The sequence below is a fragment of the Petaurus breviceps genome, unplaced genomic scaffold (genome assembly GCF_028583685.1).
Source record: "Petaurus breviceps papuanus isolate PSGF00001 unplaced genomic scaffold, PetGlider_PUasm1.0 176, whole genome shotgun sequence".
Taxonomy (NCBI): Eukaryota; Metazoa; Chordata; class Mammalia; order Diprotodontia; family Petauridae; genus Petaurus; species Petaurus breviceps.
The window spans coordinates 6,378,021-6,394,024 of NW_027185771.1; the positions used below are offsets into that span (position 1 = coordinate 6,378,021).

Below are 16,004 nucleotides of genomic sequence, written 5' to 3' on the forward strand. Positions count from 1 at the left end.
AAGGCCCTGAAAATTCTTTCTCTTGTCGTGTAGTCCTTTGTGTGACCCAACTGTTGACTCACATAACATACTCCATCTCCTGACTCTAGACATTTTCTGGGCTGGAATTCTTTATCTCCTCACCTCTCCCTCCTGGCTTCCCAGCTAAAATCCTACTTTCTCCAGGAAGACTTTTGTGAGCCCCTTGATTTCTAGTGTCCTTCCTCTGTTGATTATTTCCGGTTTATCTTCTATGTAGCTTGTTTGCACATACTGTGTTTCCCCAATAATAAGACACTGTCTTATTATTTTTTTGGACAGAAAAGCACCAGGGGGGTAATTTTCAGGGGAGGGCTTATTTTAATGAACATTGACAGCAATTTTAATAAACAGGTAAATGTGAACAAAAAAATGTACCTTTATTCAATAAGCAAATCACTGGGGAAGAACAGGATGACGCGCTCACTGCTACAGCTCTGATTGGATGCAGCTCGGAGCGCGGCGTGCGTTTCACGGGGGGTGGGGGGGACGGTGCATACAGAGGGTACCGTAACGTAGCGCATAGCGCAGGGGATCACCTTCACTACAGTAGCAATCTCAATAGGGCTTATTTTCGGGGGAGGGCTTATTTTTGGGATAGGTCTTATTATCGGGAAACACGGTAGTTGTCCTCCATTAGATTGTCAGCTTCTTGACAGCTTGGTCTCTCTTGTCTTTCTCTGTGTCCCTAATTTAGCAAAGTGCCTGGAACATAGTAGGGGCTTAATAAGTGTTTGTTGACTGTCAGGCCAATTTCTTTACTGCCAAAGGGTCAAAGAAATTCCTTTCCTCCCCAATTCCCCCACCCCTTTTGCAGGATCAATGTCCCCTAAACTCACAAATTAGCTTTTAAAGGCTCTCTGGAGGTTACCATCTTTTGTCAGCTAATGTGATCATCCCTTCTGATGCACTCAGAGAAAGGTGCATATAACTCAAAAAAGGATCAGGGATTAGAGATACTTTTCATTTTTTTTTTCGGTGATGAAATTGGGGTTAAGTGACTTGTCCAGGGTCACATAGCTAGTAAATGTCAAAGGTCTGAGGCTGGTCCCTCTGACTTCAGGGCAGGTGCTCTATCCACTGTGCTGCCTACTTGCCCCCAACACTTTTACAATTAATATGGTTAGTTTCATACCTTGTTAACAGCTTGTGATTACATTTTGAGTTTTCTGCACAGTCAATCTAGTTGCTTCCTAAACTCAACATTTGGTCTCTCACCTGTATGCATTAATACATATTACCCTGTTCACACCCCCACCCCCAAAGTCTGGAATGCATTCCCTCCTCTCTCCACCTTTTGGAATTCTTATCTTCCTTCACAAGGCTCAGTGCCTGTTACCAATCTCCTCTGTCTGATCCCTTGGCTTATAAATGCTCCCTCCTTCCTTAAATTACCTACATACATAATATACAAATCTAGGTACATGCTGTCTTTCTCCCCTCTCTTCTCCCTCTGTCTTTGTCTCTGCCTTTCTCCCTCATCCCACTCATTCTCTCTCTGTCTCTCCCTCACACACACATACACACATGCACACATACACATATACCACATGCATATTGCTAGAATGTAAGCTCCTTGAAGCTAACTTCCACCATGCCACACAGGTCTCCTGTTTGATTTCCAGCCTCCCTTGGGCACAGGAAGTAGAGATGTGGACATCATACTCCATGCATGTCTTGCCTATCTCCATACCAACTTCCTGTGGCTGAGGTGTAGGGAGAGAGAATCATTCCACCAACTTTCCATCCTGATCTCCTTCCTTGGAGAATGATAGTATCACCATTCCTTCTATCCCAGTTTCAGTCCTTTGCCTGAACTGCCTGAGGCTGAAAGGAACTCCAATCTTAGGTCACAATGCTTTGAAAATCTCTCTAAATTTTTCATTTAATGATTAACAAACTCCCGCCTGGTCATACTGTCTACATTCTAGTGATTCTGAACCCCTGTAGGTCACCATCCAAACCCCATTTCCTATGTTCTACTACTCTATTCCTCATCTCTATTCCCCTCAACACCACCTCTCCCTAGTCCAAACCAACATTCCACTGTGCCCTCTGGAACGCTTGCTCCATAAGCAACACATTTGCTTTCATCTTAAATCTTTTCTTTTCCACCCTCCCATCTTTTGTCTCTCACTGAGACCTGGCTCCCTTCTGATGGCATAGTCTCCATGATCACCCTTTCTAGTCCTGGCTACACTTTCACTCACTCCTTTCAGCTCATTGGTCAAGGTGGGGGAATTGGAATGCTCTTTGTTCCTCATTGCCACTTCCAGGATCTCCCCCTACCACCATTATTCAGTAACCTCTCCTCCTTTGAGATTCATACACTACACATCTACCACCCAATCAAATTCCTTGTACTGTCATCTATAGACCTCACAGGCACTTTCTTTCCTTCCTCAATGAGTTCAATACTTGGCTCACAATCTTTCTCTCCTCTTCAACTCTTGCCCTCATACTGATACTCCTCAAACATTCTAACCTCCCAATTCCTCAATGTACTTATTTCTCATAATCTACTCCTTCACCCTGCCTCAGCCACTTGTGGAAATGGTTATACCTTTGATCTTGTCATCACCCACAAATACACCACTCCATGTTCATGAACTTAGAAACTAACTTATCCAATCATGAAATACTGACTTTCCCCCTCCCTCTGCCTTCTAACAACAAACCCAGCTCTTCATCTATTCCATGACTTTTGATATCATATTATGACTGTATTCTGCCAAGTCTCAGCCTTGGATCACTCCCATCATCCACTGTCTTCTATCTATACATGTGTTGCTGAATGAAGGTAGAGAAAATCACACACTGTTCTGACTTGGTCTACTACAAATTTATGTTACCTAACCTCTACTGGTCCCTCATTGCTGCTAGGCAATCCTTCTACACCTCTCTAATTCATTATACCATTCAGCACCTTGGCTTTTCCAAATCTCTTCATCCTTCAGACTTCACATGGCTCTCCCTCCCCTTACCCTCTCAGCTGAGAATCTTACATCATATTTTACAGAAAAAATTGAGGTAACTTACCAATAGGTCCACAGGCTGTCCCCTTGTGCCTGGAATGCCCTTCTTCCTCATCTCTGAGTCCTGGCTTCCTTCAAGTCCTAACTAAAACTTTGTCTTCTAAAAGCCTTTCCCAACCCCTCTTAATTTTAGTGACTTCACCCTCTAAATTATTTCCTATTTATCCTGTTTATAGATTGTTTTTACATATTGATTTTGTTGTCTCCCCCATTAAATTGTGTGCTTCTTAGGGGTAGAAAATGGCTTTTGCCTTTGTTTTCTCAGTGCTTAACACGTTGAGTGGCACATAGTAGGTACTGTCCTTGTATCCCTAACACCTAGTGCCTAGTTCTTGCAAATTATGTTCTTCATAAATGTTTGGTGAACTTTGAAAATCCTCCCCTTATTACTAGCTATACCCAGAAAACCCACCCTTGTCCTCTAGTCATATTGCTAAGTATAGCTTTCTGGCAAAGCTCAGTGGAACAATATAAGTTTCCAGGCCTCCATTACTATGTGGACAGCAGGACATTTCAGGGAGAGCACCTGGGCTGCCAAGATTGGAAGGAGATCAGGAAAGGGACAGAGCTGACTCTACATGTCTCCTTTACAGGTCCTCACCTTTGAAATGCTCTCCCTTAGAGGAAAAGGGGGGAGACACAGTGTAAAGGGGACAGAGGTATTCAGTGGGTCCAACCTATTTCTCAGTGTCTTTGTCTAAAGTCCCTGGTCTCATTTGAATGTAAAACTTAATATCCTAGTCTAAAATCTTTTAAACATTCTTTTCACTTCTAAAGGGAAACAACCCCAAATTTCATTGATGAGCTTTCTTCTCCCAGAAGATAGAATTAGGATGGTGACCGGACAAAGCAAGACAACTTGATTGATCCACTTAAGTAAGTCAGTAGCCCTTTCCCCATGCCTTCACTGAAATAGGGAAATGATTTCACAGGGTTCAATGAAAGTTAAGTTACTATTGTTCTGTTTAACGGATCAAAACTATTGCCAAAGCTTTGTTCTCCTGTTTAATGTTGATTGTGGAATTTTGACTTTGTTCTTGAGCCCCATAAATTATATATGGGAAATGGCCTGGACACGGAGAGATTTTCAAAGGCAAGATGGACTTTCTCTCTCTCTCTCTCTCTCTCTGATTCTTAAAAATGAATTTATTTAATAAATTTATTTCTGGCAGATTTGTGCCCCAAAGACAGAGCGCTAAATTTTTCTTTCCTTCTATTCTCATGTCTGTGGTTGACAGGTCAGCTCAGTCCCCTGAGCCTTGGCCTCTTTATCTGTAAAAAAGGGATGATGCTACTAACCTCAAGGTTAGAATTTTAAGAAAAATAATGAAGACAAATTTAAATGGTCATGTAAACACTAACTTCAAAAACTCAACTCTTTTTTGCTCTTCAGACCACTCTGGTTGTGTCTGTTTCCTGCCACAGGCAAGAGCTGGCTCTCATAAATCTCCCTTCCCCACCCCCAAGCCAATTGAGCTATTTGAGATCTCAGCTGGCTCCTGGTCAGGGCCTCGTGCAATAGTCTACAAGGCCATCAGCTGAGCCCTGGGTAGGGCTCTTTTACTATGGATGATGTAAGGGAAAGAAGGAGTGGGATTTCCAGACCCTTGCATCTAACATAGGAAAAAAAAAACCCAACCCAACTCCCCAAACTAAGGTCTCTTCCAGCTTCAACATTTTGTTATCCTAATTCAGCTGTTTAGTATAGTGGAAAGACTCTGGACTTGGAGGCAAAGGAAACTAGGTTTAAATTCTAGTTCATACGACCTGTACAACCATGGGCAAATAAAAAAAAAAAACCAAACTTCTGCCTCAGTTTCCCCATCTGTAAAATATGGAGGTTGGACTATGTGGTCTCTGAGGTCCCTTCCAGCTCTACATGTAGGATTCTGTGTGTCAAAAATCCTATAGTCCTTATCTATAGCCACAGAAAAGGGACATACCTTAATTTCCTTGGAATGTCAAATTCTTATTGTCCTTTCTCACTGTTTTAAAATTTCTTTTTTAAACTAGCAACTCAACCCTAGGGAATCTTTATCCTCAAGTATTTAAATTATTTAAGTACTTACTTAAATACTCAAGTATTTAAAATATATACAGTGGGAAAGGCTGCTGAACTATATCCTCTTTCCATCACTGACTTTCTTTTCTCCTCCCAGGTAGCCAGCCCAGGTAGCCAGAGAGAAACGATTCCTTTCCTGCTATTTATTCTTCAAGTTTCTTTTAAGGGTGGTCCAAAGACTTTAGCCCTAAAGAAGTGCCTGGGTCTTACCCAGATCTCTCATTCCTCATCCCACAAAATGAACAACACTTCTCCCTCTGTAAAGATACATACCAGCTAGAGAGAGCAGCCAACAGCCAGGGATGCCATCCGAGAATGCTTCAAAGTTTGCAATGAAAAATGAGAGAAAAGGGGTAATAATGGAAATTACATAGGAAAAGAGTGTACCAAGTATGTACAAGGGGCACAAGACTGGCAAAGAAATTAGGAGGTTCTCCTTCACCAGGGGTAAAACGGAAAGATCTATTAAATAATGATTTTATTTTTTCCTCCCTTGGGATGTGACAATTATGACTTCTTCCCATCCTTGGAAAGAAATCTGCTCGCTCTTCAGCAAGGGCTCTAGTCATCAATAACAGTCCCACGAGGCAGGTGGAAGCCAGACTCCTATATTTAGACAGACAGAGTGAATCAAGCCCAGGATATATTTATCTGGGAGGCCATGTGCGAGTACGTACATATGCGTATGTGTGCGCCTGCATGGGGGTGGGTTGTGTGTGCTTGTGTTTCTCACTGGGGGAAATACTTTCCGCTGTGAGTGACTAGAATATAAAAATACCAATGCAAATGCTGAGCTGGCAGAGGAGAGCAGGCAGGGCAATACTTCACCAGCTTCCACAGCAGTGTGTGTACAGTAAATGATGGTGTTTAGGGCTCCTTGTTTTGGAAAGTTGTTAATATGCAGAGGATACCACACAGTTTATTAATTATATTTGACAAGACAGTCCTTTCTTCTGAGATGACATCATACTCATATGATGGCTTCTTGTTGGGAAGATGGGATTTCCAATTACCTAACAGGGTTGGGTGGGCTTTTATTTTGTTTATTTTTCAAGTAACAAGTATTTTTTTAAAAAATTGATCTGTCTCTCCTACTGCCTCCCCCATTAAACAAATTAAAAAGAAAATCTCTCATTGTAAATCTACATAGTCCAAAACCGCCAAATTCCCACTTTAGCCACATCCACAAATGTATGTTTCTTTCTGCAATGTAATTTCATCACCTCTGTTGAGAAGTGAATGGTGTGTTTCATCTTTCTTCCTTTGGATTGGCAGTTCATCATCGTGTTGATCAGAATTCTAAAGTAGCTTCTCTCTATAATGTTATCATTCCATAAATTGTTTTCCTAGTTCACTTCTTTTCCATTGCTCTGCCTCCATTCATAAAGGTCTTCCTAGTTTCTTCTGATAAGGCAGCTAGGTGGCAGAGTGGATAGAGTGCCTGGCCTGAAGTCAAGAAGATTCCCCTTCCTGAGTTCAAATCTGGTCTCAGACACTTACTAGCTATGTGGGCAAATTGCTCAACCTTTTTGGCCTCAGCTTCCTCATCTGTCAAATGAGCTGGAGAAGGAAATGGCAAACCACTCTAGTATCTCTGCTAAGAAATCCCCAAATGAAATCAGGAAGGGTCAGACATGACTGAAATGATTAAACAGCAACAGCAAAAATTTTCCTCTGAAATTGTCCAGCTCATTCATCGTAATGGTGAAAAGGTGGCCCTCTTTTATCATACCGATTGATGGAGAGGTTATGAAAACAAGCAAAGACTATCAGATAGTAAGTACTCTTAGTGATAGGAAAAGGCAAAGTTTTATGGGAGTGTTGATAGGAGAATATCCAAAATATGTTGTTGACTAGGTTTGAGAGTATGGGGGGGAGGGGTGGAGAATAAAAAGGGAGGAAAGAGGACAAAGGACAGATCAATGAAGATGAACATTCTAGCTATGGGTTGGGATAAAATTCCTGCATTAAAGTAGCTTCTAATACTTGACCTCTGCTGACAAAATGGCCCCATAGTTCCAGACCCTTGCCTTTCATGCTCTGTAATTTGAAGGGTCCCAAACCTCCTTGCACACCAGCATCATAAGCTATTTTGGGGAGAGGTACCAAGTTCTGTAACCTAAAGGCAGCTGAGCTTGAGGTTCCAATGTAGGGCTGAGTGGGCCACTGGTTCCATTGGTATTCACATTTCAGAATTCCTTAAGACCCTCCAAACAGACTCAGTGTTGGGATTACCTAGGGTTCCACTCAAGTGCATGAAAGGACTGCAATCTACCTGTCTAATGTATTCGAATTTTCAGTAAAAGGTCTGAATTTGTAATTTATTCTTTCATTTTTATAATTAAATTGATTATTGGTTTCTCTAAAAGAGACAGACATTCTTACTGTAGTTGATACATCTTATTTTGTCTGTACCATAAGACAGTCTTTCCTGTCTTTCCCCTTACTGAAAGAGAACAAAGTTTAGCTCTGGAATGGTCTTTGCCCTCAAGGATCTTGCAATTTAGGAGAGAAAATAATATACCAACCTAAGTAACTAATATACAATTTCACATGAGAAGTGTTACATAGCATTTTAAGGGGAGAATCATTGCGAAATGGCTTAAGGCAGGAACAAAGATTCTAGATGAATTCTCCTATACTCCAACCATGATGGTCCCCTAAGGAATAGATCTGCCTCTCCTTTGGATTTATTGAATTCTGATCCTTCTCCAGGGACCAGAATTCTAATTTATCTTATCTAATTTTCTCCTAAATAGTCATTAACATCTTATTTGTTTGTCTTCCTTAAAACCAAGTTTCATAATCTTTCCACTTTTTTTTTTTTGCTTTTTTGGAGGGCAATTGGGGTTAAGTGACTTGCCCAAGGTCACACGGCTAGTTTTTGTGTTAAATGTCTGAGGCCAAATTTGAACTCAGGTCCTCCTGACTCCAAGGCCAGTGTTCTATTCACTGCAACACCTAGCCGCCCCTAATATTTCCACTTTAAAAGATCTTTACTGCTCTTTCTCAACTTGACCTTCTTTTGATTGACTCCTTGTCTTCTGATATTTGTTAAGGCTGAAATACCCTCAACTACCCATCCATTCTTGAGAATCTGCTGCTCCTCTCAGAGGCTCCCTTGTTCCACGTCAGACTATACATTCTCAGTACTGTCCCATTCAGTCACAAACAAAATGAATCAAAGTAAAATTTCAAATTCTTTCCCTATCCCTTGTTCCCATTTATAGTAAGAAAATTATGAAGCTAATCTAAGGGACAGCTATTTATGGAATCTAAAAGTGGAAGAAACTACTACTGAAGTGCATAAAGAAATGTTGATAATTTTTTAAAGGAACAGTGTGAACTATGCAAATACATAGGAAAGATTAGATCTGGGTCAGAGGGAAGAAGCATTTATTAAGCACCTACTGTGTGCTAGGTGCTTTCCAAATTGTCTTATTTAATCTTCACAATAACCATGGGAATTATTATCTATTATTATTAGTTATCATCTATATTATTATAATTAATATATTATTATTAATATCTATAATATTAGCTATTATCATCTCCATTTTATAGTTGAGGAAACGGAGGTGGACAGAACTTAAGTGACTTGTCCAGGGTCATATAGCTCGTAAGTGTCTGTGGTTGGAGGTCTCATTGATTTCAGGCCCAGAGCTCTATCCCTTGGGCCACCTAGCTGCCTCACCTAGCTGTACCACCTGGACATGAGGCAGGGAGACCAGTTAGGAAGATATTACAATATAGTCCAGGATAGAGGCTGTGTGAATAGAAGGAAGAGACCATATGTGAGAGGTGCTGAGGACACAGAAAGGACAAGCTTTGACAACTGATTTGGAAACTCGAGGTGAAGGAGAGCGAGGGTTAAAGGCAACATTGAAGTTGTAAGCCTGGGTGACAGAAGGACTGGGGTCAGTGATAGGGAAGTCTGGAAGGGGGTAGACTTGGGAAGACCAATAATGGAACAAGATCTGGGGTGCAGCTTACAATTCACCCTATTCTGCCCTACCAAAAATGAAGAAGAGAAGCAGGGCTGTCCTCATCAGTCCCTCGCCCCAGTGTGCAGAGACCATGAGGCAATAAGAGCGAAGGGTAACAACCCTGATGGGAAAGCCCACACGGAAGTGGGCAGGCTGGTTGCTTGCATGGAAGGGGGAGGAAGCAAATGGGAGGGTCTTGAAGGATAAGGACAGGCGTGCTTGTGTTGGGTTGGCTGTTTCAGGGAGGGTGGGATGCAGACTCATCCTTCCACCTTCTCAGACCAGGGTTGCCAGGGAGTGGGGAGCACTCATTCCACCCCCCAACTTTGGAGACCACTGGTCTATACCATCCAGAAACCAATTTAAATCCCCTACTTTCTGGTGACACCTTTTGTACTGTTGCCTTTACTGTCTTGACACATTACTTTGTGTTTTTGCCATTTCCTTAACTAGACTATAAGCTCTTCACGTTCCCTACATTTTAATGGCCTTGGAAGGGACCAGGGACAAAGGGATTCCCCTTTCCTCTTTAAGCTTGGGATTTCCAGTCTCTCTAGAACCTGGGGCCACTCCCTCACCCCAGTAGCACTTCCACTTCCTTTCCTCTCATTTATTCCCCATCCCTGCCTTTGGTTTCCAACTTCATCATTCAACTGAAACTGCTCTCTTCAAAGTTACCGATGATCTCTCTTTTTTTAAAAAGTGTTTTAATTCTGACTTTATACACATATCAAAAATTGCATTTCCAGATACACAGCAGAACCCAAAAAACAGAATTGCATATAAAACCCCATTTTATTCCTTTTGCTTAAAAAAAGTATTTAATTCCAGAAATCACTTTAAAACTGTCCAGCTTATTTGTGCCTCCTTCTGAACTTCCTTCTGTGCATTTAAAAAAACAAACTCTAGTTGTTTTTTTTAATCACCAATTAAAAACTCAAAGAAAGGGGGGAAACCTAGCATAATAAAAAAATCATGGGGGCAGCTAGGTGGCACAGTGAATAGAGCACCAGCCCTGGAGTCAGGAGGACCTGGGTTCGGATCCAGCCTCAGATACTTAACACAAAAATAGCCATGTGACCTTGGGCAAGTCACTTAACCCCAATTGCCCTCCAAAAAGCAAAAAAAAAAAAAATCATAGTCAAGCAAAACAAATCTTCCCACAAGGAATCCAGTGGCCATGTCCAAAAGTGTATTTCTCTCTCTGAACCCTGACTCTAACACCATTCTATAACATGCTTCATTATAGGTCTTCTAGAGACATGGTTGGTGTGATAGCAATTGCATTTCAATCAATGCAATAGCATTGATTGGAGTTCTAAAGTCTTTCCACATTAGTTTTTCTGCATGATGTTGTCCTTTTATAAATTATTCTCTTGAACATGTTTACATGATTGCACATGTGTGATCTGTATCAGATTGCTTGCCATCTTGGAGAGGGAGGATGGGATGGAGGGAGGGAGAAAAAATTTGGAACTTAAAAATCTTATAAAAAATGAATGTTGAAAACTATCTTTACATGTAATTGGGAAAAAAATAAAATTCTATTTACAAAAAAAAGCAAACAAACCCAAAGTATTCTCTCACTTCACTATTTGCTTCACTCTGAATCAGTTCACACTTCCATCATTTCTTGCAATACAATAATATCCCATTACATTCCCATACCCAAATTTGTTAAACCATTTCTCAATTAATAGGTATCCCTCAGAAGCTAGTTATTTCTTTCCCCCTTACTTTAATCCCTTCCTCAAGGACCAGAAATTTTGTTTGACTTGTGACTATTTCCTCTTCCCTCTTAATCATCTCTGTCCCTGTTTGTTTGTCCCCTTTTGTGTTTGATATATTTCTACACCCGTCTGTGTGTTTGGGTTCAGCTTTCCTTTGTTTCAGATAAGAGCCAGCTTCATCTCATGCCAGATCCCCCAACCCCTTTCTGATGTCTGTATACTTTTCTTCTTGTGTACCCCAATTATGAGAAATATCAAGATCTATCCACTTCTTCCAGTTTTCTATACTAGTATATCCATTCCTTTTCTTTTCCCTCTTACAGCACTCAAAAAAGAATCAATTTTTCTTATTTAACTCTCTCAGTTATTTGAAGATATTAAAGTTCTAAAGGGACACATTTCTTCTCCCCCATTAGAACATTAGCACTACATCATCCTACAGCCACTTCTAATTGCTCAAATAAATTTACCTTTTTAGGATTCTCTTGATTCTTACATTTGTATTTCAAAGTTCCTACTCAGCTCTGAAGTCTTTTCATAAGAAATCTTGAAAGTCCTCCATTTCAAGGATTCTTAACCTTTTTGTGTTATGGAGCCCTCTGGAAGTCAGCTGAAGTCTATGGCCATCTTCTTAGAATAATGTTTTCAAATGCATGAAATAAAATACATAGGATTATGACAGAAACCAATTCTTCTGATGATACAAATTTTATACATAAATCAAGGCCCAGCAAAAGATTCAATTCAATGAAGCCTGGTCAGTTTGCCTTCTTAATTCATGCATTTTCCCTATACTATCTACACAAGTATGCTATCTGTATAGTATCTAATCTCATCTCCCATATGTATTGTCCTATACCAGGGGAGGGGAACAAATTTTTTGTTCTGTGAAGTTTGGAATCAGTCAAAGGGCCCACTTGAGGACCTAGAGGGTCACATGTGGCCTCAAGGTTGTAGGTTCCCCACCCCTGTGACCTATACTATTACCAGGGAAACTAGATGGCAGAGCGGATAGAATATTTGGCTTAAAGTCAGGAAGACTCATTTTCCTGAGTTCAAAACTAGCCTCAGACCCTTACTAGTCAACGGGATCTTGAGCAAGACACTTAACCCTGTCTGCTCAGTTTCTTCTTCTGTAAAATGAGTTGGGGAAAGAAATGGCAAATCATTTCAGTATCTTCGCCAAGAAAACCCCAAATGAAGAGTCAAATATGACTGATGAAAATGCCTGAACAACAGCAAAACTATTACTTCCATAAAATCCTACTCTGATGCCTCATAATGGTTTGGAAGTAATCATGGGTCCTTGAAGATTATAGCAGTGAAATTTCTTACCTTCACAAAGGGTAGGGGAAGGGAAAGAAAGAAAGGAGAGAATTTGGAGCTCAAAGTTTTTTTTAAACGAATGTTAAAAATGAATAAATAATAAATTTTTCAAAAAGAAAAGAACATCAACAAAATATTTAAATACACTCACAAAGAAAATTCAGAAGGAAACAGATACAGGGTGATTTTATTATTACCTTGCTAAATTCAATAAACATTTTTTAAAGAAAATATTATACCAAGAAAGTATAAACTCTAGTAGGTTCTATCATACTGGAAAGGTTTCAGGTAAAGTCCTGGTCATAGACCATGTCTACTTCCTATGGAATACCCAACCTAATAGTATAGCAAGGCTCACCACCAACAGGCTGACCTAGTTGTGAATCCTTTGGCCATGACAACCCTTAAAAACATAGAATCATAGGTCTAAAGCTAGAAAAGAAACTCAGAGGCCATCTAGTCCAATCTTTTTATTACAGGGTTGGAAACTGAGAACCAAAGAGGTTTATTTGCCCAAAGTCATATGGGTGGTAAGTAGTTAGTGATATGATTTAAATCCAGATGCTCCAGTGCCACTATGAAACAAAGAAAAACTCAAAATGCCATCAGTCCTATTTGGCACCTCCTATTTCTTCTGGAGATAACAGGGGTAGAGTGGCAAAGGAGGCCAATATCACAAAGCTTTTAGATCATCTATGTGCATTAACTTACCTTTGAGTGCTTTAAATGGAAGATTCTTGTTAGTAACAAATGAGTGGACACATTGACATTCTTGTCATAAGTGAAGCCAGAAAACCAAGGAAGTTTCAGTTTGTTGGAAGGATGGCTAACAAGTTTCCCCTGGAGAGGCAAGGAAAGGAGTTAGAAGGATCAGGTCTTACTCTAGGTCCAAATGCAACAAGAAACATCATGTATTATATGGTTCAAGAAAACATTTGCAAAATGAAAACATTTCCAGCCTAGCTGCTAACATCTGCTGAAAAGGATGAAAAATAGAGAAATCCTATGAAGAACTTAATAACATCTTCCGAATTAGGTGATCATCTGTTTGTTACAAAATTAAGCATAGGGATTTACAGTGAAAAATGTCAGAAAACATGGTTCAGAAGACAGATACAAAAGGCACTAAAGGCTTGTAGACTACACAGAAGCCTCATGCCTATATATCATGAAAGGAAAAATCATAAGGCATTGGATATGTTGTTCCCCGAATAACAGCACAAAAAAAATAATGCTGATTATAGTTGAACAAACAGAATCAACTTGTTGCTATTGTGAGTTTATAGTTAGCCCATTGACTGACTAGAGAAAAGAAAAATAAATGTAAAACTAGATGAAAAAAATGAGAAAAAAGATACTCAAATGCTCCAAGGGATCTATGGTCTTAGAGACATTGTCATTCCCTCCAGTGATGTTGATCACAGCCTTCCTGTGTGTTCTTGTTCACATTCTTCCATAAGTTTGATATAAGGAGTTCACCCAATGTGTTGGGAACTCTCCTCCATTTCTCTTGACATGAGGATCTCAGTGGAACATATGGAAATCAAACTGCTCTCATCATGACCCTAGTATAGCCCCTCATCACTTCTCACCTGGACTATATCAATAGCTTCCTAATTAGCCCCCTGTAATGGGAATCTGAAGATCTTCCCTGCCTCTTGGCCCCTTGATAGGCTTAAGTGAATCTGAAAACCTTTCCTGATTTGAAAATATACTCTGCCCCCTAATAGGCTGAATGTGGTCACCTGGAGCCTCTGGCGGGAGGCTTGTTTTTCAGGAAGACCCACACCTTGTTACATTGTGATTGAGCAGTGGGTCAAGAGGGTTGTGACATTCTCTGACCCAGGAGAAGGCTATATTTTCTCTGATGTGAGGTTTTGCTTTGGGGCTCCCTTTGGGAAGAGTTGTGTAATTTGGCTAGATGAGACTCTGGGCAGCTATTGAGCCCCTCAGCTTTGAAAACCCAGATGTTGGTGCTTCCCTCTCTGGTAACTAACTAGGTATGGATGTAATGGTCAGACAGATGGAAGCCATGTCTGCTGGTCTGTTTCTCTGTATTTTTTTTTGTCTGCTTGTAACTTCTGTTTGTATTCTCTGAAGCTCAGGGTGCTGACATTTTCCTCTGAACTAGGTAAATGACATATGTTTGATTAAAGTAAGATTGTTAACCCATTTTGAGTTGCTTTCCTTTAGATCTAAGAAGCAGATCTAAGAACCTGTGCTAGCAGCCATCCTGGGTATTTTAGGGTGCTTGCTGCTATCCCCCCCTACCTTAAGTCTCTCTTCACTCCAAAGTCATCCTCTATTCAAATGCCAAAGTGATTTTCCTAAGAGTCTGTGTGACCATGTCACACTTCTCCCCTACTCAATAAACATCAGTGACTATCTTTTATCTCTAGGATCAAATATAAAATCCTCCTTTTGCCATTTAAAGCCCTTCACAACTTGGTCATTTCCCACCTTTCCAATCTTCTTAGACTTTACCCCTTCCATGTACTCCATGTTCCAGACATAGTAGAAAAAGTTGCACATGGGGGAAGTCAAGATGGCAGAGTGAAAAGAAGCAGTTACAGTCAAACTCCCCTCTACAAACTTCCCCAAAGAGAACTAGGAAATGCACCAGACTGATGGGGAAGTAAAGGGGAAAAAAAGTCACAGTGAATCATTTGTCCAGTCCATTTTGGTGTAAGGGGACAGACAGACATGTCTTCGTGTATACTGAGGAAGGGGTCAAGACAGAAGTTTGTGTCCCATGAGGAGCATTTCAGTGCCCAAGTTGAGACTGCAAATATGAGAAAGAAGAGGACCATATGGAGAAAGAAGACCCATATTGTATCACTGTGATAGAGAATTGGCAGCTTTGCCACCCACTACTTAGTTTCAGGTTACAGATACAAGATGGAGTGAGAAGTAGATCTGTACAGGGGAGTTGCATTCCTGAGAGGTCCTATGCTGTGTAGGGAGAAAGGAGGAAATTCAGAAGGCAGTAGCAACAGCAGAGTTATGCCTCAGAACTCAATCACAAAGTAGTCTCTCTTTTAGTGTCCACCAGTCACATCTTGAAAGAAACACAAACATGAAAACACCCAGGAACATTGTAGTCAAAATCCAGAGTTTCCAAGTAAAAAAAAATACTGCAAGCACTCAGAAAAAAAGAATTCAAGTACCAAGGAGCCAGAATCTGGATCATGCATGATTTAGCAGCCATCACTATTAAGGAGTGGAGACCCTGGAATATGATATTTTAGAAGGCATAGGATATGAGCTTACAGCCAAGAATAACTTACCCAGCAAAACTGAATATAATGTTACAGGATTAAAAATGGATTTTTAATTAAATAGAGAACTTCCAAGCATTTCTGATGAAAAGACAAGAGCTGTAAGAGAAGCTTTGAAGCTCAAACACAAGGGTAAAGAGAAAAATAAAAGGTAAACATGAATAAAAATGATAAAAGATTGAAAAAAGGATAAACTGTTTATATTCAAATATGGGGAGACGATACATGAGTCCTTTCTGATTCCTATCATCATCAAGGGTCATAGAGGTAGTCCAATTAGAAAAGGTCTGGGAGTGGTTCTATTATGTCTTGATGATTTTAAGAAAAGAAAGGAAAAAGGGGGAGGAAGAAGAATACACTGGGTAGGGGACAGGGAATAGAAAGTAAGGTTAGGGAAAATTGTCTCACATAATCAAGGATGCACAAGTAGGCATTTATACAAGCAAGAAAGGGGAGAGTGACTAACACTTGAACCTCACTCTCATCTGAACTGGTCAAAGAAGAAAGAACATTCTCTCTCTCTCTCTCTCTCTCTCTCTCTCTCTCTCTCTCTCTCTCTCTCTCTGTCT

At 40.4% G+C, this 16,004-nt stretch overlaps 1 protein-coding gene across 1 annotated transcript in view; it reads right to left on the minus strand.

Moving 5' to 3' along the window:
- TRAPPC2L (trafficking protein particle complex subunit 2L) overlaps positions 1-14,650 on the minus strand; it is a 423,767-nt gene extending 409,117 nt beyond the window's left edge. The window contains exon 1 of the mRNA XM_069085566.1: positions 14,647-14,650. Coding sequence (XP_068941667.1) covers positions 14,647-14,650 — 4 coding nt within the window. The remainder of the gene's footprint in view (positions 1-14,646) is intronic.
- Between the last annotated feature and the right edge of the window lie 1,354 nt (positions 14,651-16,004).